The 27,978-nt window shown below is 41.4% G+C and overlaps 1 protein-coding gene across 2 annotated transcripts in view; it reads left to right on the forward strand.

The window, feature by feature from the left end:
- The window catches only part of LOC141132374 (organic cation/carnitine transporter 2-like), a 104,998-nt gene that overhangs the window by 64,844 nt on the left and 12,176 nt on the right, over window positions 1-27,978 (forward strand). For both annotated transcript variants that reach the window (XM_073620682.1, XM_073620681.1), the window contains 3 exons: window positions 7,433-7,559; window positions 20,140-20,240; window positions 27,148-27,362. In XM_073620682.1, coding sequence (XP_073476783.1) covers window positions 7,433-7,559; window positions 20,140-20,240; window positions 27,148-27,362 — 443 coding nt within the window. The remainder of the gene's footprint in view (window positions 1-7,432; window positions 7,560-20,139; window positions 20,241-27,147; window positions 27,363-27,978) is intronic.

The following is a 27,978-nucleotide window of genomic DNA, read 5'->3' on the forward strand; positions in this document are numbered from 1 at the left end:
TCTTTTTCCAAATAGCTGAATGTGATGAGAACGTTCTTAAATTAGATCTAAAATTAAAATGAAAAAAAAAATCAAAACAAAATACTATTTACTATAAAAAAAAAAAAAAAAATATATATATATATATATATATATATATATATATATATATAAGTTCCAAAGGTTGCTGCACTTAAAAATCTGTTGCTTTATTCCATCAAATCTTTAGAAAAAGATCACAAAGCAAGTAGAGTCATTCCAAACAAAATTGTTACAATCATCTGTTCAGACACAGATTAAGTTTCGGGCTGATTTGTTTGCGCCCTTCCTTAGATCAGTCAGAACACATCTGAAGGTTTTCACCACAATCATCTACTTTATATGCGTTTCACAATCATCATCTCACGTAGAATCAATATGGTTAATCATCCTCAATTTCTATCCAATCATGGTTACTGAATACTAATCTTATACCATAGACACAGCAAATAGCTAATTGCACGGCCGATAATCTCAATATCTCATTGTCATCCTGTGATTCATCCTATTTTCAGATCTAAAATATATATATATCTATCTATCTTCAATAAATAGATGTAAAAATCTGTTCAGACATAACACAGAACAAATGACCTATTAGATAAACAAATAAAGATCTAAATCCACGTTTAAACCGTGTGGGGCAATTGTAGTCAAAAAATTGATCCAGTGTACCTCTCTTTTTTTCTGAGGGTTAATTCACGATCCCCCCCCCCTCTTCTGTTTCTTTCAATCCCCTCCAGGACCATATATTTCAATTGTGACACACTATGTCCAAATTCACCAAAATGTCTAGCAAGTGGTAGCTGTGTTAATTTATCCCTAATGGAATATTTGTGTCTTGCGATCCTATACTTAACTTTGTGTAGTTTCACCAATGTAGACTAATCCACATAGACATTTGATGGCATATACTACAAATGATGACTGACATGTATAGTGTCCCCTAATAGGAATATAGAAACCTTTATGGGGGTGTGTGAAAAATGTACCCTTAATCATGGAGTTGCATTGAATGCATGATAAACAGGGATATGAACCTAGATTTTTTGGTCCCAAAAACATTGTTTTTGGTGTTATGGATGAAAATTGATCAGATCTAATTAATTGATCGCGTATTGTTCTACCCTTCCTTTAAGATGACATAGGAGGACACCAGAACTCCTGAACCACAGGATAACTGGTTCTGAGTAGGTTCCAATGTTTATTAATTATTTTAGAAATTCTGTGTGAAAAAGGATGATATTGCATAATAAAGGGAATTTGTTTGATCAATTTTTTGGGGTCCTAATGCTGTCCATACTGGACCGTTCCTTTTTAACCAAGGCTTCAGGATATTTTCTATCAATTAATTTGGTCTCATCTCATCAAGCCTCTGACTACAGCGCAGCGGATCGCTAACTATCCGCTGAACCCTCATCAGCTGACTCCTTGGGATGGAGGCAAAGACATTGGGGGGATGAAAACTATTAAAATGCAATAGTTGATTACGATCAGAAGTTTTCATATAAAGATCACCTGTGATTGTCATATTTTCAAGTTTTAACGTAGTATCGAGAAACGAGATTTGAGTAGTACCTATTTCATTATTAAATTTGAGTCCGGGAACAAGATAGTTAATATATTTATCAAATAAGAAAATGGTATCCATGTCCCCATCCCATACAGAAAAAATATCGTCCACAAATCTATACCATCCCTGGCAGTGTTTAAGAAACATATCATTAACAAATATATAAGATGTTTCTATCGTATTCATGAACTAATTTGCGTATGGGGGTGCGACATTAGAACCCATCGATGCACCTTTCAGTTGTAAGTAATGAGTATCGTTAAAAAGGAAATAGTTCTCCTCAAGTACAATTTTGAGTAAGTCTAATAAAAACTCAGTATTGTTGTGTTTTTGTATATACCAGACTGGATCAGCAGCCGCCGACAAGCCTCTACCCCAAGTTCATGTGAAATCATTGTATAAAGACGTCCCATGATACCAGAATGGAATCGTCCGACAGTCTAATATCCTGAATTTTAGATAAGAAATCAGAAGTGTCTTTTATATAAGATTTTGTGTTCAACAATAGCGGTGTTAAACATTTATCAAGATACTGCGCTAAAGGAGCTGTGACCGATTCCATCCCAGATACAATGGGACGTCCCGGGGGATTGACAGGATCCTTATGAATCTTTGGTAAAACGTATATCACAGGTGTAATAGGATGTTCAGAAAATAAAAAATCTACAGTTTCATTATCTATGATTTTGTTTTTTACTGCAGTGGACAAAATATCCTAATTCTTTTTTGTACTTTAAAAACTGGGCATGTGTCTAGTTTTCTATAAGTCCTCAAGCTGTTTCATCACCTCTAGCTCATATTTTGCGGTGTCCATTACTACAATAGCACCCCCCCTTGTCGGCCAGTTTGATAGTTAGTTATAAACGTGGATTTAGATTTATTTGTTTTGTTATTTGTTTATCTAATAGGTCATTGGTTCTGTGTTATGACTGAACAGATTTTTACATCTATTTATTGAAGATATATATATTTTTATGCGCAGATATAGATATAGATATATATATCTCTTTCAGGTCTTAAAATAGGATGAATCGCAGGATGACAGTGAGATATTGAGATTATCGGCCGTGCGATTAGCTATTTGCTGTGTCTATGGTATAAGATTAACATTCAGTAACTTTGATTGGATAGAAATTGAGGATGATTAACCATATTGATTCCATGTGAGATGATGCTTGTGAAACACATATAAAGTAGATGATTGTGGTGAAAACCTTCAGATGTGTTCTGACTGATCTAAGGAAGGGTGCGAACAAATCAGGCCGAAACGTAATCTTTGTCTGAACAGATGATTGTAAGGATTTTGTTTGGAATTAATCTACTTGCTTTGTAATCTACACATTTTTTGAGTGCAGCAACCTTTGGAACTTTATTCTTATATATACAAGGTCAGTGGGAGGACCTTGTTGCTGGCACTAGGTTGAAAGCTGTGTGCGGTTCTCCTATACACTTCAATATATATATATATATATACTGAGCAAAATTATAAACACATTCGCATAGAGTTGACCAAGTTGTTGATTGTGGCCTGTGGAATGTTGGTCTATTCCTCTTCAATGGCTGTGCGAAGTTGCTGGATATTGGCAGGAACTGGAACATGCTGTCGTATACGCCGATCCAGAGCATCCCAAACATGCTCAGTGGGTTACATGTCCGGTGATTATGCTGGCCATGCCAGAACTGGGATCTTTTCAGCTTCCTGGAATTGGAATTCCTGGGATGAGCGAGCCCCCCCCCCCCCCCCAAACCGTACCAGGCCGCATGCCCTCAACACGGGGGGGTGGGTGCTTTGGAGCACGGGGGGCTCCCATATCCCTGCCCCCCACCCTATGTGAATGAGTATCGGGTACACTGTACCCAGGGCCGGTACAAGGGGTGGGCGAGAGGGACGGGTGCCCTGGGCGGAGTGTGAGAGGGGGCGGATTTCTCCCCCTCCCTCTGCTCGCTGACTCTGAGCATAATACACGAGACGGTCGCATTGCCACGGCCACTCAATCTGCTCCCTCCTCCTCATTGGCAGGGAGGAGAGCGACTTCAGGAAGGACTGAACCAGCAGGGGAGGGGCGGACAAGCCTCCCATTATCTCAGTAACCGTGAAGAAACAGACTGATTTCTCCCGTCCGTAGGACAGGAGAATCAGTCTGTAAATTGTGAGACTGGTGGCTGCAGCTCTGTAAGAGTGTCTGTGACACTTACGCAGCCCAGCGAACACATCACCTCCCCCCCTCATTGACGGGAGATCAGGGAGGAATACAGCTCCTCCCACCTCTGCTCCTCCAGTGACTTCCCGCCCCGCCCACACTATCCCCGACGTGCAGCTCAGGTATCTGAAGTGAGGGGATGTGTGGGTGGGAAATATGGAAACAGCGGCTACAGGTTCCTGTGTGCCAAAGATGCCTGATCTTCCAGCCTGGACCTGGGTGAGTGTGCAACTGTGCACACTGCAGTACACTGTAATCACTGAACTGTCCTTATCTCCATTGCTTGATTCCCCTGTTTAGCACAGTCAGTGCTGACAGCGGAATCCCTTCTGCTGAGCAATTGTATTGTCCCCACAAACAGTGATTATCACTAGCAGATATAGCAACCGCTAGTGATAATCATAAGAGAATCCGGTAGGCTGGTTGTACCCAATTTGATCAATCAATGTGGTACATTCAGCCTGCCCATTAATGGTTCTAATCTCAGCCAGTTCTCGCTGAAACAGCTGAGATTTAACCACTTGCTTACTGGGCACTAAACCCCCCTCCTATCCAGACCAATTCTCAGCTTTCAGCACTTTGAATGACAATTACGCGGTCATACAACACTGTACCCAAATGAAATTTTTATCATTTTTTCCCCACAAATAGAGCTTTTGGTGGTATTTGATCACCTCTGCAGTTTTTATTTATTGTTAAAAAAAATGTAAAAAGACCAAATTTAAAAAAAAAAAAAAAAAAAATGTTATTATATTTTGTTATAAAATTTTAAAACAGGTAATTTTTCTCCTTCATTGATGTACGCTGATGAGGCGGCACTGATGGGTGGCAATAATGGGCACTGATCAGTTACACCGATAGGCAGCACAGCTAGGTGGCATTGATAGGTGGCACTTGTGGGTATTGATAGGTAGCACTCATGGGCATTGGTAGGTGGCAATGGCAGGTGGCACAGATGAGGCATAATTGCCTCTTCCTCTTCGGGACCGATGTCCCTTGCAGATGAGCCGATGATCACCTTTTTTTTTTCTCCTCGCGCTGTCAGCGTGAGGAGAAAAAAAAACGATCACTGAGCTTTTGTTTTGATCATGTGATCAGCTGTCATTGGCTGACAGCTGATCACATTGTAAGGGGCCGGGACTCAGTGACTCGGTGATCACAGCGCGCACAGGGCACGTGCACTCCCGGAAATTCAGGTCCGCGCTGTGGATGTCAAGAGGTTAAACTATCTTAGCTCTTGGGCAGCCCATACATTGATCACTTTTTTCATTCAACTATTAGGTTGAATGAAAAAAAAAAGAATGTTCCAATTCCCCCATCTACACATTCCAGGTGGAATCCTCCCACTGTTGTCCAGTGGTGGAATCCATTGTGGTGGTGTATAGAGCCAAAAAGATTAGAATTGTGTCAATGTCCCAATATTTATGGACCTGACTGTACATATAATTAAAAGGTTGAGTGAACTATGTTTCTATTGCATTAAACCTAATTGAATTTGTATTGTTTTAAGTATATTCTTGTTTTGAAGTGACATTGATTCTTTCTTAAAAATGGGGGGGGGGGGGGCACAGATTGCCATCTTTGCCCTGGGCACCAAATGGCCTTGTCCCAGCACTGACTGTACCCCTACCCATTCACCTAAAAAAAAGTGTAAAAAATATAACACAGTACACATGTTTTTAAAGTAATTTATTAGGCAGCTCCGGGGTCTCTTCCGACTTCTTCTCCCCGCTCTGGCTCTTCTGCCTCCTCCGCTGATGTCTTCTGTCTCTGCCGGTTTTTCTCCCTTCTCCGGGTCTTCCCTGCTGATGTCTTCTAGCCCTCTCCGGTTCTTCTCCCTCTGTCCGCTGTCTTCTGCCTCTCTCAGGTCTTCTCCGCTATCTTCTCGCTCTTTTGCCGGGTCTTCTCCGCTGCCTTCTCTCTCTGTTCTTCTTCCGATGTTGACTCTACTCTCTCTCCCGCTCTAATGCTGGGTGCGCGGTGTGCCACTACTTGTATTGGCATGGGGTTGGCCTTCAAGATCATCAGAGCACAAGTCGCATACCAATGTCGATTCAGTTAACACGGCGATCCGACTTTGATCCAACTTCAATGATATTCAATGGGCTGAAGTAGGATCAAAGTCAGAACAAAGTAGTGCAGGGTCTACTTTGAAGTCGGCACAACTTGAAGTCGTACTAATATGAATGATAGTCATTGGAAATCATGGGGAACGTCTTGTCATGCGACTTTGCAGTCCCAAATTGTAGGACAAGTCATACACGTTTGAAAGGGGCCTTAGACAGATTTGTAAACAATATTTGAGAGAAATAGGCCTTTTGTGTACATAGAAAAAGTCGCAGATCTAGATCTAGTTCAGCTCATGATAATTAGAGGCAAACACAAAAGTGTTGCGTTTATAATTTTGCTCAGTCTGTGTGTGTGTGTATATATATATTTATATATATGTGTGTGTGTGTGTGTGTGTGTGTGTATATATATATATATATATATATACATACATACATACATACATACACTCAGCAGTATACTGCAGTAGAGTGCTCACATGACTGCTGATCATTGTTTTCTCGGTCTGCTCCGAGTAGAAAGCAGTGACTGCCATATATATATATATATAAATATAATATATATATAATATATATACACACACACATATAATATTTTTATATATAATGTGTTTTTGTGTGTGTTCATCTTTGTTCTTGCATCCCCTGTTTTTGTGTGAAGATAGATATTAGAATCAGAATCAGAAAGTCATAAATTGGTGCTGATTTTGTGGGTGGCAGTAGCCTGTTATTCCATCTGCTTACAAAAAGCAATATAAAAGGACATCCACGTGTAGAACTGGCATATAGGAGTGTGTTTGTTTTCTGCTCACACCATTGGATGGAAAAGTCCAGCCCAGGGTTTAGTATTTTTCTTTATGCAAAGTTTTGGAAAAGGTGTCTTTGACAATCCTAGATGCTGCGATCTATGTCCAGTCTTACTACCATTACCAAGATGTACATCTGAATGTGTTCTTATTGAGGACAGGATAGCCGCTTCAAGTTTATGGTTGTCTTTCAGCCCTAAGTAGTAATATTGGAGCTTTTAAAGTAGTGTTGCAAACCTCATGTACAACATGTATGAAGTAAGAATCATGCACTGACAACCAATTTCTTTTAAGTTCTTAACTTCTTGCTTGTTGATCATCGGAACAACATTTTGCTTGGAGCCAGTCTACCTGAAGCTGGTGTTTTTTGTTTTTGTTCAGTGTTCAACCACCAGGTAGATCCTCATATATCACAGAAATTATATTGGTTGGATTTCTGCCCTTGATCCTGTTCCTGGGATTTCTAATGTGTTTTATATTATGGAGAATGGAACGGGGCTGGAACATACAAAGGTAGGAGGGTGAATCCCCGACTACCAGGTGGCTAAGAATAAAGTTGGTAGAACTGGCAGGGAGATCTCTCTGGTGGTTGGTTAAAAACCTAACCTTGCACCAAAAGAACCTTTTCTTTTTTGGCACAACTTTGAACGTTCTTGACCTACCCGCAGGTTTGTGTATGGGTTGTGAGCCTCGGCATCGATCTTATGACGTACTGTGTGTGATTTTACATAACGTTGCTTCACCTCATTTAACATTTTGTTGCAGGATTATCCCAGAGTCACCTCGATGGCTGCTATCTCAAGGCAGAATTACAGAAGCTGAAGATATAATAAGGAAAGCAGCCAAGAAAAATGGTATAACAGCACCAGAAATAATATTCAGTGTATCTGAGGTAACCTCCATAGCATTGCACTATGCTGTACAATAACAATATATGCCATAGTGTCAGTCTGTTGCCTTTCTTTTTTATGTAGTGTGCAGATATACTAAATAGGTTGCAGAAAACAAGCAGTAAAGACTAAAAGGTTTAAAAAAGGCACTGTGATCCACATATAGTATAAACCTTTATCATATAATTAAAGGCAAAACCTTTTTTTTTTTCGTTTTGGATAGAATACAGAGGGATTAGAACACTTGTAAGTTGTTATTGTTGTTTGTGCCCCTGTTAGATAGATTCCCCCTCTCTATTTGTCCTGTTCACCATTAGCATTTAAAGTGAAAGTTAAAGAAAACCGCAAATTTTGGGTTGTCCCCAGAACCTTAATAGAGGGGAAATCTTCCACTGGGGATACTAGTTCTAGTTACCTGGAGGTCCCCATGGGATTCACTTAATTTGTAGTGATTTCCTCTCACTTCCTGTTTGGATGTGGGACAGGAAGTGAAGGAAATCTCTGCAATGAGACACATGGTGAAAAAAAAAATCCAGCAGGGGTTCTATCCCTCTCTTACTCTACCCAAAATGAAAAAAAAAAGTTTTGCGTATAGTTCTAGTAATTTCATGACGCTGGAAGGATTTGATGCCATCTAATCTGCTTCTGTACATGGATCCACATTGTGGTGATTTGAAGTAGACATCCAGCTCAATACACAGCTAAAATAGATACATTTGAACTGTTTTACCTGACAAAATATTTTAAATTTTGTTCTGCCACTCTTGAGATGCACACACCTCTTCTACACCATATTAAACAGTGGTGATACTGAGAGTCCTTTTTAATATAGACCACTATTAACCACTTAAGGACCGCCCACTGCATAGATACTGCGGCAGGGCGACCCTATTGCACAAAACGATGTACCTGTACCTGTACGATGTCCGCCGGCCACCCGTGATCGCTCCTCCGAGGCAGAATGGAGATCTGCCAATGTAAACAAAGCGGATCCCCATTCTGACAGGAGAGTACAGTGAGATCGTCTGCTCCTAGTGATCAGGAACAGTGATCTCTCTGTACTCCCAGTTCACTCCCCCCACAGTTAGAAACACCTCCCTAGGACACACTTAACCCCTTGCTCGCCCCTTAGTGATAACCCCTTCCCTGCCAGTGTCCTTTATACAGTGATCAGTGGATATTTTAACTCTGATCACTGCAATAATGTCAATGGTCCCAAAAAAGGGTGAAAAGTATCTGATCTGTCCGCCCCATTGTCACAGTTCAGATAAAAATCGCTGATCGCCACCATTACTAGTAAAAAAGTAATAATAATACAAATGGCATAAATCTATCCTCTATTTTGTAGATGCTATAACTTTTGCGCAAACCAATCAATATACACTTATTGCGATATTTTTTTTTTTTTTTTTTTTTTTTTTTTACCAAGAATATGTAGAAGAACATATTGGCCTAAACTGATGAATAAATTATTTTTTTTTTACTTTTTTTTTATTATTGGATATGTTTTATAGCAAAAAGTTAAAAATATATATATATTTTTTTTTTTCAAAATTGACAGTCTCTTTTTTGTTTATAACGCAAAAAACAAAACACAGAGGTGATCAAATGCCACCAAAAGAAAGCTCTATTTGTGGGAGAAAAAGGAAATCAATTTTTTGGGGTACAGCGTCGCATGACCGCGCAGTTGTCAAAGTGACGCAGTGCCGTATCGCAAAAAATGGCATGGTCTTTTAACCACTTCCCGCCTGGCCTATAGCAGAATGACGGGCGGTGGTTCAGTTATCCTGACTGGGCGCCATATGACGTCCAGCAGGACAACATGCCGGGGCGCGCAGCGCGGGGATCATTGGTGCTGTGTTTCACTCTGACACACCGCATCTCCGATCTTGTTAAGGAGCCTCTGACGGAGGCTCCTTACCACGTGATCAGCTGTGACCAATCACAGTGTGAACCAAGAAGTGCCGGTAAAGGGCTTTCCTCGGTTCACGCTGACAGGGAGAGCTGACCGACAGCTCTCCCTGTCAGAAGGAGGATCGGTGCAGATAATACGCAAATTGATTATCAGCACAGCCCCATCAGATATGCCACCAACAATACCAATCAGTGCCCATCAGCTGCCAGTCGGTGCCCCATCAGGAACACCTATCAGTGCCAATTAGTGCCCACCACAGTGCCAATCAGTGCCCATCAGTAACACCTGTCAGTACCTCATCATCAGTGCTATTAGTGTCTATCAGTGCTGCCCGTCAGTGCCCATCAGTGGTGCATACCAGTGCCGCCTTTCGGTGCCCATTTAGTTTGGATACAGTGTAGCATGACCGCCCAATTGTCATTCAAAGTGCGACAGCGCTGAAAGCTTAGAATTGTCCTGGGCAGGAAGGGGCGAAAGTGTCTGGTATTTAAGTGGTTAAGGTGGTAAATCCTTCCGGGGCTGAAGTGGTTAATCCACTAAAATTTAAGTATCTTTTAACATGCTCTGTCACTGTGTAAAGATGCACATGATTGGATAGAGAATAGTTCATTTTGTAGAGGGTCTCTAAACAAGTGTGAGACTAATTGTCAGGTGGGTATTGTTTCACAAATGGAATCGGCTTTACAGCCAGTGGGACGCGCTGCAGGGAGTAGCATATAAGTACAGACACACAAGGAGTGTGCGTGTCCTGGCCTTATACTGTATAAAGGTGCCTTGACCAAACTGCATTGCCCTGAGAGAGACAGCGCTCAAACAGGCTAAGACCTGAGAGGAAAGTTTTTAGTCTGGGCACACCAAATAGCCAGGAGGCCAAAATATTGTTTGTCAAAGTGTAATGCTGAAAACCCCTGCAAGAGCAGACCTGGTGTCAAGGTCCTTTCGTTCCTGGACAGCGCTCCATTTCAAGAGACATATCAGAGTGCCTAGGTCAAAGCATTGCCAATACCCTGTTGCAGGCATGGCAGTGCCTATCTGGTTAATTATTTAGGGGTAAGTTTTTTGGCTTAAACTGAGTATAATAAAATCTGTACAGTAAATCTCTTAGGCCAGCCATACACTGTTTGAATCTCGGCAGGTTCATCAGGAACCGGCCGAGATGCGAACAGTTAATGGGCAGGCTGAATTTACCCATTTGATCAATCAACTTGGTACAACCAGCCTACCATATTCTCTTACGTTTATCGCTAGCAGCTGCTACAGCTGCTAGCAATAATCACTGTCTTCTCCCGGCTGGGACAGCTTCCCCTGCTCCCCCCCCCACAGGGAGCAGACAATAGCTCGGCAGGAGGGATTCCCCTGTCAGCAATATTTGTGTTGATGGGGAAATTGTGAAAAACTCTTTCCTGCAACCCATGGTTGCAGGAAATAAGCTTGTTGATGGGGAAATTGTGATGTTTGTGTTGATGTGGAAATTGTGAAAAACTCTTTCCTGCAACCCATGGTTGCAGGAAATAAGCTTGCACCATGTATGGTTGGCTTAAGTAACAACATGCTTTACTTCTCAGTGTTTTAGTGAAGTGAGTTTCGGTTTATTTTTAACTCTCTTACCATAAGTCCTTATGCAGGCTAGGCATTTAGCCCCTGGTGCATAGGATTTTTGCATTTTTGTGCTGGCATAAGACACCAGTGCACTGTCCAGCCCGCTACTGGGCACACCCCTGAACCCTGCATTTGTATACAGCACACTCCTGAAATCTGCACTCTGTACGTAGCGCACTCCTAAACTCTGTACATAACATAACCCTGAACTCTGCACTCTGTACGTAACACACCCCTAAACCCTACATGCTGTACCTAGTGCACTCCTAGCACACAGCCGGACCTTTGAGGTCAGCTATCCTGATGCGGCCTATGAGGATATGGAGTTTGACAACCCTGCTTTAGATTGTATCTAATGTGTATGCAGTAAATACTCTTGTGGCACATTTAAGGCATACATTGAAATGCATGCTGGCGGCTGTACTTTTTAAAAACATTTAACTAAATGTATACCAAAAAAAACCTTTTATTGATCTGCATTTTTTTATTTCCCTGTTATAAGAGACTGTATTAAGGCATAGTTGTGCAAATACATTTTATTCCAAAACCCTGACAAAAATGGTAGTGTTCCAGGTTTCTTGGCATATGCAAGTAAAGCTTCAAATTTGTTTGAATGCCTAGGAATCCGTTGCCAGTTGACATTTAATGTGGGCTCATACCATGTTTATTATTGCAGTAGTCCAGTCAGAGACACATCTGGAAATTGTAGTTTAAGAGCTAAACAACATCACAGCCCCATGGGGATCGTGAAGGCTAAGTTTGTTTTTCTGTTTGTTAGGAAACTCTGAAATTTGCTCTCTTATTATGGCACGCTGCTTTATTTATTTATACTATATATTTAAACATTTTACATTTTTTCTCGTTATGCTCCTTTTTGTTTATGCATATTAAAGTTTTCTATTCTTTATTTGACTAAAAATTCCCATAGAACATTGCACATTTAACATTACTACTATTGAAATTATCACAGCCAAAAATGTATGCACATAAGAAAGCCATTATAAAGAGTACCTCCACTTTTGCTGAGAAAAAAAAAAAAAAACAATCTCTACTGGGTGAGCATTGTGCATTGCAAGGATTTTAACAAACCTTGAGTCCTACCTTTTATTGTCCTGAAGAAATAGCTGTTGTGTGCACAGTGAATCTGAAAAGGAGTGCCTTTTTCATTATTAATCAGTTGGTGAACTTGCAGTGTTCTAATGAGGAAAGTTGCAGAGTCTGCATCCCTTTTAGAAGTGATTAACCATTTGGGAGCATCTTGCCAAATGGAATTTTTGTTGCCTGGGATGTCTAAAATCTGACTTGTATCTTGTGTCTGGGAAAATAAGTGAGCCAATTACACAAGCAGGAAATGACAAATCTGGTGAAGTTCTATACACCAACTGTGTACATAAGTCCTCCAGGTAGCCATATTGCATTGAATTTTACAGAAAAATACAGCTGCTGCAGATTGAAAAAGGAAAGCTAATTAAGCACACCCTCGTGAAAAAGTAATCTCATATTTTATAAGATTTGTTTATTAAAAAACTATTGAAAGAGAAAAAGGAAAGGTACTTTATAATAACATTAAACTACAATGGGGGGATTCAGTTCAATAAAGTTGCTATGCCACTTTCCTGGCCTTAATCCCTCTAGTTAATGTATAGCATCAAATTCATGAAGCATTTGCTACACTTTTGGATTGGTTCTGACAGTGGCTCATGTACCCAATTCAGGTAGTCCTAAATGCGCCACTTTGACATGTCACTTTGAAATGCGCCAAATATAAAAGTGGAGCTAGCTAAGACCAACCCTTGTATGTACCACTGTATATATTCAATAAACGAGACTGTTAAATTTTTATTTTATTTTTTTCAAGACTGTCAGGGAAAATCTAAACTTCTCCCTATAAGCATATAATTTCTTTGCGCTTAAAAGCACAAAAAGCTCTCTTATATAATGCCGGGAAAGCGCGCTCATTTATCTCTCCAAGTAACACAAACAGACGTTGGTATCACTTCAAGCTCCGTGTAAAATCCTGCGCAAAGTAGCCAAGTGGCTTTTATTTATACTAAACACATGGATAACAAAAGAGGCTGCTGACTTCAGAATCAGCCAATCAGACACTTGTATTCATTCAAAAGAACCAATGACACACATGCATATAATCAAATATAAAAGCAGTAGTGACGAGTGCAGACGGTGGTGTGCAAAACCATGCAGCAAGCACATGGCTTTGAACACAGCCGTGTGCACATTCCCACTGCTACCAGTGATGCGAGCCGTACTATACCATGGCCCAGTGGGCCATAATATTGTATGGTTATACTATGGTTCCCAAGGTACGCAAACTTGTTTACTTAGGAGTTGAAATGCAGTCGCCATGGAGTGGCCAGTTCCTTGGAGAGACATAAACAGACATCCTTAAAAAGGTAAACAGATCCGCCGTGTCCACGGGAAGGTTTCCGCATCCAATGGTCTTCCACCAGCATCTGTATGTGCGAATACCCTCAAATGAGAGTATTGCAGCAAAACAGACACTGGGGGGCATCTGACAATATACATAAATAAAATTTTCCACAACAGCTCCTCCTCTTTGTCATATCCTCCCATGTGTCCCTCGATGAATCTTGATCTTCTTCTTACACCTGGAAATGTATCAGTCCTTACAGTCCATATGAGTCCATAAAAAAGGAAAATGCGGCTTGACTTGTAGATTCTATTCTTCAGGAGGAATGACTTATAAGGAGGACACGACATGGTGAGCTGTAGTAATCGCCGGTCGATCTGGGATCCTCTGTGTCTCGTACGTGGGCTGGGCTTCGGGGCGTCTCATCTCGGTGAGGAAGATGTGGTCATCTGCTCTGGCTCTGGTCACGCGTCCAATCAGGCAACAGGAACACCTCATCACGACATATAGAAGGAATAGAAATAAAAACAACATGAGTATATATACCCCTACTTCCTTCAACCATGATCCGATGGAAAATAAAAAATCCCCCAAGTTTCCCAAACCCTTAAAAGGATTCCAACCTTCACCAGCTATAGCTCTGGCTTTGCCTTGTAGGGATCTAAACCTTATCCATATGGGCCTGAACTTTGTCACTACTATCCCTGATCCAGATATAACAATCTTTACTTATGAATTCCCAGAAACCCCCTTGGACTGTGGGAACTTCCTTGTAGCTTCAACCGTTACATGAAACATCCCATCCTCAATGGATGAGAAATTGTTCAAGCGTTTCATAAGCTCAAGCCCCCACCATGTACAAGCAATTCCCTTCCAGCTGTCCCTGCCATTCTTACCTTCTCTCGCGCCATCAGATCCTCACGATCGGCCACGACATAAGATGCTGGGACGAGTTTCATCAGCACACATGAACCTCTTGCCTTACGGGAAATTACCTTATAAGCTGTAGATCCGCATTAATACCAAACTTCAGTTGTAGCACACTTGTGGGCTACCTAGTTATCCCGATACCAAAGCTGGCAAGAACCAGAGCTATTGTTAAAATTATAATTAATTTTACCCTCTATGAATGTTCTGTTAAGTTCTTTTGACAGGTGTCTGTTTGGATTTTACTAGTCTGTCAAAACTCTTCACACCAATATGAATGTCACGTAGCATGTACCGCCGTCATCGCTGGGGCACTAGTAGACTCGACCATGTGTCCTGTTCTCTTTCTTAGCTAGTTGGGATGCTTTTCATCGTTACCCTTGCCAAAATTTATTAAACAAAAAAATATAAATGAACAAAGATACTCCTCTACTCTTTTGTGGTTGATCCGCTTCTTGCAGTGTCTGGCGTGGTCTCATCCCTCAAGCTTCTTTACAATGACCCAGTCACCTGGTTGGGAAGAATGTAAACTGGTTATTGTGTCAGGGTCCAGGATGGACTCGTGAACCCTGTGGTGGACCTTTTGAAGTTCATGTTACAGTGATTGCACCCACCGCATCAGCTGAGAATGTAGTTGACAGCTAATGAGGAAAGTACAATTCTGTTTTTGGTTGACCTTCAAACAAACCTCATATGACAATAACCCAGACATCAGGACTGTGGTCACTGCATAACCTGTGCGTGGCTTACCATCCGGGGTGTAATACCTGGAACCAGTGACAAAAAGGTTCTTAGCATCTGGGATGGGAGCCTCCTTCACCAGACTGCTGCTTGCTGATTCAAATTCCATCAAAGAAAGACAGTCTTGGCACAAACTTGGTTAGAATTAGAGCGGTTAGTATTATTGGTTTGAAAATGTGTTATTCTCACCACTCTCATCCCCCCTTTTCTTCCCTCCTCATTACAAACTGGAGGAAGACATGCAGGGTTTAGAATGGTGCAGAATAAAACAGTGAAATAGCCTATGATACTTTTACCTTCTTATACACCTGTACACACACTTCCAGAAACTCTTTGGACCTGAAAAGATACTTATAAACAAAGGTTATTACTCTATCCTTCAAAGAATGGTAAACAATACAACATTCGTGTACATTGGTAAATTGTCACTGACATTCCACAAAACCGATAATAACTAAACCCTCTGTAAATCTTACTTTCACGTTTTTTTGTGTTTTTTTTTTCCTAAAATACAACAGCCGCGACATGCAAGAGGGCTGTCACGGGAGGTTCAAACATCTTGTTACCAAATACAAACAATGAGACAAAGAAAAACATTTAGATACAAATGTGGGGGAGATATTTCATAGTTCCCAAAAACGAAAATGAAAAATAAAAACAAAAATGACCAGATGGAATGCTGCCTTCGCTCTTTTAGCGATAAAAAAAGAATACAATTTGAAAGGCACGAGAGCATTTCAAAATCTTTGCATGGACCAGCCACACAAAGTTCAAAAACAGGCCTGTGTATTTTTAATCACACAAATGTATACTACGCATCCATCAACTCACTCAACATTACAGATTTCTGAAGCCGCAGTCGCGCTACATCAACTCCAGAGGGATACCCAAAATAGTATCCTTGGACCACCTATGTCAATCTTTCTGGGGTTTAATGGCCTTTTCCTCAGAACTCAGATTTCATGTATTATGTAGCTGTCTGACTGGGGTGCATGGACGACCTATTGCCCATGACGATTCAAATCGCTTTTTTTGGCGAACTCTGCGTCCAGAGAACCCTGCGCTTTATTTTCGGAGCGATTATGGTTTGCGCCTTTATCACCATAATCGACCCCCGCATTCCGATTATTCTACACGGCCTGAGCGGGGCTGTTAGCGTACTACTCCTCACGTTTATGCTAATACAATCACGAACTGGAATTCCGACTATTATACACGGCCCGACCAGTCTCACGATATACAGCCCTCTAAACGTGTTCGTCCGACAACTACAAAAACACCATGAAATCCTTCGCTATTCAAAACAAAAACAATCTTATGGCTTCCGTCTGTACCTAGATATTACAATAACTTGGATGCCTCCTGTTTGCTCTCTACCCAAAACTGTATTACAGTATAAACCTTCATTTAATTTAAAAATAAAAATGATTTTGTCTTTCCAAACACAAGTCAAAAGATGCCAAGCCCCTCCCACCAACTTCCTGTTGCATACCTGAGTAGGAAGAGGGAGGGGGAGGGGAAGCCTCAAATAGCTTCATATTTTGTCTATCAAGACATTAGAAAAATCTATGGCTAACATCAACAGATAAAAACTCTTTGTCCCGGAGTGGTTGGAATAAGCCCCCATATTGCAAATGGGAGGGAATCCCCCTTGACTCACATATCCCCTAGGAAAACCAAAAGTTTTGACGGAAATACCACACAACAGTGTAACAAAAAGCCAAAAACTGAAACTCCTGCAAAAAGATGGCTGAAGGAGTTCTTTTTCCTTCCACGGCAGCCACAAAAAAATGGCACCATTAACACATGAAATTTAGTTGTTGATCCTGCCAAAATCTAGATTTCTTCACTAGAAACATAAACTTCTTTAAAACAACTGGAATAAAAACTAAATGATTCTACTGGAACTGGAATTCAGTACAAAACCAGAGATATTTCGCTCGAGACTAAAATCAGCAGAAACAAAAAGGCAGTTGCAGCAATTGAAAAATGGTCCACGGCAAAATGGTGAATGAAACCCGGACTACAGAAAAATGGCCGACATTAACAAATGACAAGACAAACCAGGATTTCTTCCTACAAAAACTGACTATACAATTTAAACACCAATTGAGTCACCAATATTAACACTTTTCCCTAGACAAACACTTTAGGCTATGTCAATTAGGGCCTATACTGAAATATAGGCATATTTAACTAAACAATATTGGGTGGCACAGTGGTGTAGTGGTTAGCACCCCCGCCCAGCAGCAAAAAGGGCAGCTGGCTTGAATTCCAACCATGACACCACCCGCCCGGTCTCTGCATGTCCTCCCTGCGTGGGTCTCCTCCGGGCACTCGGGTTTCCTCCCACACACCAAAGACTTGCTGGCAGGCCAATTGGCCTCCATCCAAAATTGGCCCTAGTACATGAATGCAAACCGGGGACCCCGGACTGCGGGCTCCCCGAGGGCAGGGACCGACGTGAGCATACGATGCACGTGTGGAGCCCTGCGCAAACCGATGGCACTATATGGGTACCTTTAAACTAATATGAGCATCTCAATGAGACACAATGCACAGGGACAACAGCAGACACACACCCACACTCAGGATGGACTGATGTCTCCACTCAAACCCCACGAACCATGCAATTATGTAATATATCCAAAACGCCAAAGTTACATAAAACATGAAAAAAGTCTTAAACAATACACTCTTGTCGCAAATACAACACAATATCTAACTCTGAGAGTTAGAAAGTCAACAGAAACTCCCCCCATGTTATTACCTAGAAACCTGAGACCCCCCACAGGGTGTAAACAGCCCCTATTGTGATGTCCCAACAATACATGGGCACTTGGATATGCGACAGGCATTTCAACTTAAAACCAAACCCTTTAAAAATATTTTTACACTTATGGGGACATGTGACTTGGTCCCATACAAAGGTAAAAATCACAATTCATCCATTTCTATTTCTCATATACATCACAAACATATCACACAGCATACAATTACACAGCCTTCTCAGTCATACACAACATACAATTACACAGCCTGCTCAGTCATACACAACATTCACTTTAGGTTTGTATTAAATGGGACCTATAGAGGATTTAAATATAGGTGCTTCCCCAAATAATAGACCTACTTACAATGACAAAAGTATAACCTACAATAAAAGTCCCGTCATTATACAGAGAGCGACAAAAAAACAAAAACATAAGGTTCTTTGCCTGGCAGATCTTACCTCATACAGCGGACAGAGAATCAAGATCCCAAACACAGAACAGCAAAAATGTTCAAAAAACTTGAAGAATGGTTGTCTTATCATAGGCCGGCCTTTGCTGGTTCTGGTTCTGGAGGTCTCTTCCCCCTCGAGGTCCGCTGAATTTAAAAGATCTGTTGGCCTCCTACCTGGCTCGCCATTAATGTCAGGGAAAATCTAAACTTCTCCCTATAAGCATATAATTTCTTTGCGCTTAAAAGCACAAAAAGCTCTCTTATATAATGCCGGGAAAGCGCGCTCATTTATCTCTCCAAGTAACACAAACAGACGTTGGTATCACTTCAAGCTCCGTGTAAAATCCTGCGCAAAGTAGCCAAGTGGCTTTTATTTATACTAAACACATGGATAACAAAAGAGGCTGCTGACTTCAGAATCAGCCAATCAGACACTTGTATTCATTCAAAAGAACCAATGACACACATGCATATAATCAAATATAAAAGCAGTAGTGACGAGTGCAGACGGTGGTGTGCAAAACCATGCAGCAAGCACATGGCTTTGAACACAGCCGTGTGCACATTCCCACTGCTACCAGTGATGCGAGCCGTACTATACCATGGCCCAGTGGGCCATAATATTGTATGGTTATACTATGGTTCCCAAGGTACGCAAACTTGTTTACTTAGGAGTTGAAATGCAGTCGCCATGGAGTGGCCAGTTCCTTGGAGAGACATAAACAGACATCCTTAAAAAGGTAAACAGATCCGCCGTGTCCACGGGAAGGTTTCCGCATCCAATGGTCTTCCACCAGCATCTGTATGTGCGAATACCCTCAAATGAGAGTATTGCAGCAAAACAGACACTGGGGGGCATCTGACAATATACATAAATAAAATTTTCCACAACAAGACCAACTCTCTTTTGGCGTAAAGACAAAAAAAATGGCTAAACCAGATTGATTTTGTCAGTGTCTCAACGTGCATTCTAAAATTAGTGCAGCATTATACAAATTCAGGTATAAGTTCTGGACCAGTATATGAATTTGGGGCACGCTGCACCACTTTTAGAATGCATGAGAGACACTTTGGCAAAATCTGCCTGCGCCACTCTTTGTGAATTCCAGGGAGTGTGTCTTGTGTTACAATTGTATGTGCTATATTATTTTTTTATTTCTTATATTCTTTTTCCCACAAAAGTGGGTAGAAGCAAGTTGACCTACTACCGTTTTTTGGACCATTTGAGAAAACCAACATGAACATGAAGGAAACGTAGAAACGTTATGAAGGCAGAGTGCCTTCTGTGATTTCTTTTGATCACAGAGCCACAGTTCTGCTATATCATTTTTATGCAGGTCACCAGTTAGAAACACTCTCTGGAATTCGTAAAGACTGGCACAGGTAGATTTTGTGAAAGTGTCTTTCATGCATTCTAATAGTGGCGAAGAATGCGAAATTCAAGAACTGTCTGGAACTTATACTTAAATTTAGCTCATTCTGCGCCACTTTTATAATGCATGCAAGACCTTTTCACAAAATCTGTCTGAGCCAGTTTTACTCTTTCAATGCCAAACAAGAGTTGGTCTTAATTAGCTCCACTTTTACATTTGGCACATTCAAATCTGAATTTGGTGTCACTGTCATAACCAAAAGTGTCACAAATGCATCATGAATTTGGCGCAATGCGTTAACACCAGAAAAGTGGGACAGCAGCTATATTGAATTCCCCTCACTGTGTATAGACTTGCTTAAAAGTCTAGATATCTTGCATTTCATTCTTCATGTTCTTGTTTTTTATTTCCAGCTGCAGGATGTGAAGGACCAGTCTCACAAGCCTTACACCTTCTTGGACCTCATTAAAACGACGAATATCCGTATTGTGACATTTCTATCAATTTTACTCTGGTGGGTAGCAAACTCGCAGGCAATGATTAAGAATCTACATTTAACACTGTAAAAATGTTAGCAAAAGAGTTAAAAGTGAGCAAAGTGATGACTTCATATGTTTGCTGCTGCACTTTCATTGCCCAATCAGCAGACTGGGGCAGGTCAGTGACTAAGCTGTTTTTGCTTAATTGCACTGAAAAAATCATAAGGTCACCAACTTGGCAATGCTGTTAAGAAAGTGGTTCCTGCACCTCCTAGTTGTAAAGACTAAACAGAATTTACAACTCTTTTGAGGGTTCAGACCATTCACAGTATTTCAACTGAGTATTTAGCTAATTGCCTGGAGTGCAGCTTGAAGATATGCTAAAGTAAGAACCCAAATTCTGTACTGACTTTCATATTACTGGCGTCAAAAAATGAAATGTTGACGGCTGAATTGAATGATACTGTAGGAACATTTAGAAAATATGGAGATTATGAGCATCTTGTGATGTGAAGTAGATGTAGAACAATCTTTCCATGAATTTTAACATATGTATTTTTATATATATATTTTCTTGATATATAGCATTTTCTTGCTATTCAGCACTGTGCTACTGTAACTGCCAATTGTGCGGTCATACAACACTGTACGCAAATTAAATTTTTATCATTTTTTTTCACACAAATAGAGATTTCTTTTGGTGGTATTTTATCACCACGGTTGTTTTTTTTATTTTTATTATATCAATGAAAAAAACAGAACATTTTGAAAATAACAATATTGTCTACTTTCTGTTATAAAACATACTCAATAAAATAAAAAAATCTAATTTCTTCATAAATTTAGGTCAGAATGTATTCTACTGTATGTCTGGTAAAAAAAAATCCCAATAAGTATATATTGTTGGTTAATTGGTGGAATTGGTTTGTGCAAAAGTTAGTATCAGCTAACTATCGTCTATATACTGGAATTTACACAGCTATAGACACTATACTGTAATAGTGATCAGCGACTTATAGTGGAACTGTGATAGGGTGGTGGACAATCTGGCGCTAACGGACACTGGTTGGGACGATCACTAACTGACACTGACATCACTAGTAACACTAATACAGTGATCAGTGACAATACTGTACACTGACACTATACTAATGACACTGGCTGGGAAGGGGTTAACATCTAGGGGCAATCAAGGGTTTAACGGTGTGCCTAACAATGCGTGCTTTTACTTTTCTATCTGCCTAACTCATGCTATGTCCGATCACAGCAGGGGATGCGTGCATGTGCGCTCCAAACTCAGAAGCAAGCTGGTGACCCACTGTAAATCTACTGTGGGCGGGTGGCAAGCAGTTGATTTGTGCTCAATTTCTTCTACAATTTGGTTACTCTTTTTGTTGAAGGTTTTCAACATTATAGAACAAGTTCAGTTGAATGTGATTAAAGTGGAGTTCCACCCACTTTTACAACTCTTCAGGATCTCTCACTAAACTGTGCACTGTAAACGAATTGGATATTTTTTTTTTTTCTCAGCACTTACTGTATATCTGCTGTATTCATTTTTCACTTCCTCCTCCCTGGCCGCGGCCCATCGCATCATTTCCTGTTTGCAATGCCTGCTGGGAAGGGGCGGCAACTTCCTCTGACACTGCCGTTGCTATGGAAACCTGACCTGAAACCTATTACACTGCTTGTGCTGCACTGAGCATGTGTGAGATCTGCAAGGATGAGATCCAGGAAGAAATACTGTCTGGCTTCAAATGCCCAGACTTAAGATGGCCACGGCCTGCTGTAAGTTTATAAAATGACAAACTACTGCTATAAACTAACAAAACAGACCTTAGTTTACAGACTAACTTTACTAGAATTCATTAAGCTTGTGTATTATATGGGTATTTTTATTTGAAAAGTATAAGTTAGGGCGGAACACCACTTTAACTACTATATAAAGTGAAAAAAAAACTGCCTATAATATAACTTTATTGGCAGTAGTAGCCAACAATCCAACAACAGCACCACCAAACCTTAGGCTGGTTCAGATTTCTAATGGGTAGTGGGGTCAAAACGAGGTTGGTTTTTAAAGGGGTTGTAAAGGAAAAAAAAATTTTTTTTTTTAAAATAACAAACATGTTATACTTACCTCCACTGTGCAGCTCGTTTTGCACAGAGTGGCCCCGAACCTGGTCTTCTGGGGTCCCTCGGCGGCTGTCTCAGCTCCTCCCCGCAAGAACTAACCACCTTCATGCGAGCTCTCTCACATGGTGTTTAGTTCTTGCGGGCAGGCTTCCGTGATACAGTCGGCGGCTATAGCCGCTCACTGTATCACTCGGCCCCGCCCCCCGGCGCGCCGCATAATTGGATGTGATTGACAGCAGCACGAGCCAATGGCTGCACTGCTTTCAATCCATCCACTCTAGCCAATCAACAGCCAGGCTGAGTGGCGAAGAGGACATCGGGGGCGAGTGCAGCAGGTTTAGGGGCTCAGGTAAGTAAAACAGGGGGGCTGGGGGGGGCCGGTATTGTCGGATGTTTTTTCACCTTAATGCATATGATGCATTAAGGTGAAAAAACGCAAACCTTTACAACCCCTCTAAATATACTGATGAGAACATTTGTAGAAGCATGAAAAAAAAAATTCTCAAAGGCATGAAATTCTAACTGAATGTGGTTTTCATTTGGGAAAAATCGCACATATTGTATTAAAACCTGTTTACTTAACCACTTGCTTACAGGGCACTTAAACACACTTCCTACCCATACCAATTTTCAGCTTTCAGCGCTGTCACACTTTGACAATTGCGCAGTCATGCAACACTGTACCCTAATGACATTTTTATCATTTTTTTTTCCCCACAAATAGAGCTTTTTTTTGGTGGTATTGAATCACTGCTGAGTTTTTTATTTGTTAGAAAAACGAAAAAAGACTGAGAATTTTAAACATTTTGAACATTTTTGAAAACTTTGAAAAAAAAAATATATAAAATTTTGCAAACCGGTAATTTTTTTCCTTCATTGATGTACTCGGATGAGGCTGCACTGATGGGCACTGATAAAGCGGCACTGATAGGTGGCACTGATGGGTGGCAGCGATGGGCACTGCTAGGTGGCACTGATGATGAGGCACTGGTGGGCATTTATAGGTGAAACTTATATGCACTGGTGGGTACTGATTGATGGCACTGGCAGGCGGCACTGGTGGGCACAGATGAGGTGGCTGTGGCTCTTCCTCTTCGGGACCAATGTCGCTTTCACAGAAGCCTGTGATCAGCTTTTTTTTCTCCTCACGCTATCAGCGTGAGGGGAAAAAAAAAAAAAGATTACCAATCTTCTGTTTACATCACGTGATCATTGGCTGACAGCTGATCATGTGGTAAGGGTCCGGGACCGGCTCCTTATTCCGATCTGTGATCAGCTGAGTCTCATTGACTCGGTGATCACAGAGCGCGCCACGCACAGGCGCGCAAAGGGGAGGACGTTGTATGACGGCGTCCTGGCAATGTAGGTCCGCGATGTAGCTGTCATTTGGCTATAGCGTGGACGCGAGGAGGTTAAAGGGGTTGTAAAATCAGAAGGTTTTTTTTTTTTTAACCTAATGCATTCTATGCATTAAGATAAAAAAAAACTTCTGTGTGCACCAGCCCTCCTCAACCCCTAATACTTACCTGAGCCCCATCTCTATCCAACGATGTGCATGAGTGCCTCGGCTGCCCTGGACTCTCCCTCCCGATTGGCCGAGACACAGCAGCAGCGCCGTTGGCGCTCGCTACTGTGAATGAGGCCGGGTTCACACTGTAACCTGCTGCGGATCGCACAGGAGCGCTGTACGTCCCTGTTCCCCGTTTCAGGGACGATTCTATGGCTGAATTCGGCCCTGAAACGGAGCCAAAGACGCACAGCATTTCTGTGCAGTGCGCTCCGCAGCCGCAGCGGAGATATGTGAACCGGCTCCATAGGGAGCCAGTCACCTTCTCCTGCTATGCGAATTGGATGCGAAGAAACCCGCATCTAATTCGCATAGGTGTGAACCCGGCCTCAAAGTCAGTTAGCCAATCAGGAGAGAGAGGGGGCAGGACCAAACCGCAGGGCTCCATGTCTGAATGGACACACAGAGCCTCGGCTCAGGTGCCCCCATAGCAAGCTGCTTGCTGTGGGAGCACTTGACAGGAGGGAGGGACAAGGAGCACCAAAGAGGGACTTGAGAAGGAGGATCCAGGCTGCTCTCTGCAAAACCATTTTACAGAACAGGTAAGTATAACATGTTTGTTATTTGCAAAGGAAAAAAATGTAGACTTTAGTATCACTTTAATCTGGGACTCCATTCAAATAGCAGATCTGGATGAAATTTCAAGGGCATTTAAAGACACTCCATGACTAAGCCCCATGAATGGGGCAAAACATGTTGGGGGCATGGCCCTTGGTAGAGTTGGGCTAAGGCTGCTATAACTTATTACATGCTGGGCTTGTATGGTGTGCGGTGGGTGAGATTTTTCTCTATTTGTTCTGTGGATTACATGGAGTCAGGGCAGACTCCTAGCCTGACCTGCACTCTCAGTGGAACACACCGAATGGGGGACCATTGATCTTTCTATGAGCATTCGACCACAAATCTGACCATGTATGCCCAGTATTACTGGTATTAAGAAGCCCACTTAAAGTATTCTGTATTCACCTAAATGTCTTTTTTATTGGCAAGCTGTTACATTTCTACATTGCTCTTTTTCAGAATGCTATTTACTAGGGTTGTCCCGATACCACTTTTTTAGGACCGAGTACAAGTACCGATTCTTTTTTTCAAGTACTTCTTTTTTTTTTAATGTCACGTGACAGTTTTTTTTTTGCTATTTTTTTTTTTTGGGGGGGGGGGGGGGTGAACGTTGTATGTGTGTGTGTGTTTTTTTGTTTTTTTTTTACAATTTTTATTTTTTACAATAATATTTTTTGTTTTTTTTTTTGTTTTTTTTTTAATCAGCCCTTTTGGGAGGCTTTGGTGAGATATCAGGGGTCTTAACAGACCTCTGATATCTCCCCCTTGAGACAGAGAAAGAGACAGAGGATAGAGATTCCCCAGTCCCTTTCTCTGCAGCGTCAGCTGCACTGAGAATGAATGGAGAGAAGACAGCGGCTTCTCTCCATTCATAAACTGACACATCGTAATCACAGGAGATTACAATGTTTCAGTTATGTGAATGGACAGAGTCAGCTGACTCTATCCATACACAAAGGAAGGAGGAGGAGGACGGAGGAACTGAGGGGGAGAACTCAGGGGACAGATAAGGAGAGAGGAACTCAGGGGACAGATAAGGAGAGAGGAACGGAGGGTACAGATAAGGAAAGAGGAACGGAGGGGGAGAACGGAGGGGGACAGATAAGGAGAGAAGAATGCAGGGGACAGCGGAGAGGCACAGAGGAACGGAGGGGGCACGGAGGAGGATGCAGTGACAGTCAGCTGTGAGCGATCACCGCTGTATGTCACTAAAGCTGGTGAAAGCCACTGGGTGAGAATCTTGTAACTCCCCACGCGCCGATCACAGCTGTCCTCTAGGTATCGGGGGAAGCATCGGGAGCATTTGCCCGAGTACAAGTACTTGGGCAAATGCTCGGTATCGGTGCCGATACCGATACTAGTATCGGTATCGGGACAACCCTACTATTTACTACAGCTGCACAACTAAATGTTAAAAAATCGTGATCTCGATTCAACCTCCCTGACGATCTCCAATGTAGAGTTTGCCGATTCTTTCATATAACAAGTGGAGAGACAATCTGCTTTCTCAGCTGTCAAAAGAAAATATTGGGGAAGTCTGCCAAGTTAACAGGAAACATTGTAACTAATGCTTCCTTCTTAAGGCTCGGTTCACATAGGGGCGACTTGTCAGGCGACCTAGTCGCCTGACAAGTCGCCTCCCGTTCTGTGCTACGGAACCGTTCTAATAGGAGCGACGCAAGTCGCTCCGACTTAGAAAAAGGTTCCTGTACTACTTTGGGGGCGACTTGGGGCGACTTGCATAGACTTCTATACAGAAGTCGTTTTGCAAGTCGCCTCGGAAGTCGTTTGCAGGTCGCCTCGCTGAGGCGACCTGCAAGTCGTGCCGCCCCTGTGTGAACCGGCACTACATCTTAGATCTTACAACTTCTGTGTGTGTAAAGAAAAAATCCGGGCGGTCTGCCAAGTTTTTAACAACATGAAACCTTGTAACTAACTTCTTATTTAGGTCAAACTTCTGTGTGTAAAATGCAGGAAGTTTAACCACTTAAAGTCCAAATCTTTTTCTGACACCTGTTAAGTTAAAAATCAATATTTTTTGCTAGAAAATTACATTATATATATTTTAGCAGAGACCATAGGGAATAAAATGGCAATTGCTGCAATATTTTATGTCACACTGTATTTGCCCAGTGGTCTTTCAAATGCAATTTTTTTGGAAATATACACTTCAATGAATAAAAAAAAAAAAAGTAAAGTTAGCCCAATTTTTTTTGTTTCAATGTGAAAGATGTTATGCCGCGAGAATAGTGAGAGAATCGTGATCTATCTTCTAAGCAAAAAAATCGTGATTCTCATTTTAGCCAGAATCGTGCAGCTCTACTATTTACACTGCACTACACCTCTAAATTATACATATGTTGTGTGAGTTTGTAATTTTGTATTTTTTTTTCTTTTTTGGGGAAGCGTTGAAACCTATGTCAGATGATTATAACATTTTATGGCTTCCTGCAAGGACCACTCACCTCAGTTCTTGTCCTGACGTTACAGACTGTAAGGGATAGGTATGACAAATTCCCCTCAAAGGGTCAAGGACAGCAATAGAAAGTTGACAGTCATTTCATTTTTCAAAGTCTATCCATTTAAAAAAAAAAAAAAAAAGGTTGGTGAGAGTTGGGCTTTAATTTGCATTGAGTTACCGAAGATGTTTAACTTCGCCTTTCAAAATATATCTTTTACAGGATGATTATATCTGTAGGATACTTTGGATTATCACTAAATACTCCCAATTTGCATGGTGACCCTTACTTAAATTGTTTCCTGTCTGCTATCATTGAAGTCCCTGCATATGTCATAGCATGGGTGCTGCTCCGAAGCTTCTCTCGCAGATACTCCACATCAAGCACACTGTTTCTTGGGGGTGTGGTTCTTCTTTTAATCCAGCTTGTGCCTCAAGGTGAGATGTGCTTAGTATTTACATTTTACATTTGCCAATATTGTAATCTTTTTTTTAAATGCAACAATGAATTACTTTTTTTAAATCAGTAATGGTTCTGCAGCATTGAAGCCCTGTTTAAGGCAGATTTCTAGAAGACCTCTTTAGGTTAAATGAAAACTCAAGGCTAATATGGCCAGGTGATGTTTTCATCTGTCTTACCTCCATGCCGTTTCAAGAATTGGCTCATCTATAAGTCTTACAGTGAGCACTTTAATCAGTGACTATGATAGATGGCCACATTAACCAACAAGGAGACAAGGACAGTGGACCACAGTGTGATTACACAGGGTCTGTTTGGTCTTGCATAATAAAGCATGCGAGGTTGTTCTGGGGCCTACCCTGGAAAGAAACTTAGAGTGGAAGTCCAGGCTATTATTATACAGGATATACAGTGGGGACGGAAAGTATTCAGACCCCCTTAAATTTTTCACTCTTTGTTATATTGCAGCCATTTGCTAAAATCATTTAAGTTCATTTTTTTCCTCATTAATGTACACACAGCACCCCATATTGACAGAAAAACACAGAATTGACATTTTAGCAGATTTATTAAAAAAGAAAAACTGAAATATCA

This window comes from Aquarana catesbeiana, linkage group LG03 (assembly GCF_042186555.1).
Source record: "Aquarana catesbeiana isolate 2022-GZ linkage group LG03, ASM4218655v1, whole genome shotgun sequence".
In the NCBI taxonomy this organism is placed as follows: Eukaryota; Metazoa; Chordata; class Amphibia; order Anura; family Ranidae; genus Aquarana; species Aquarana catesbeiana.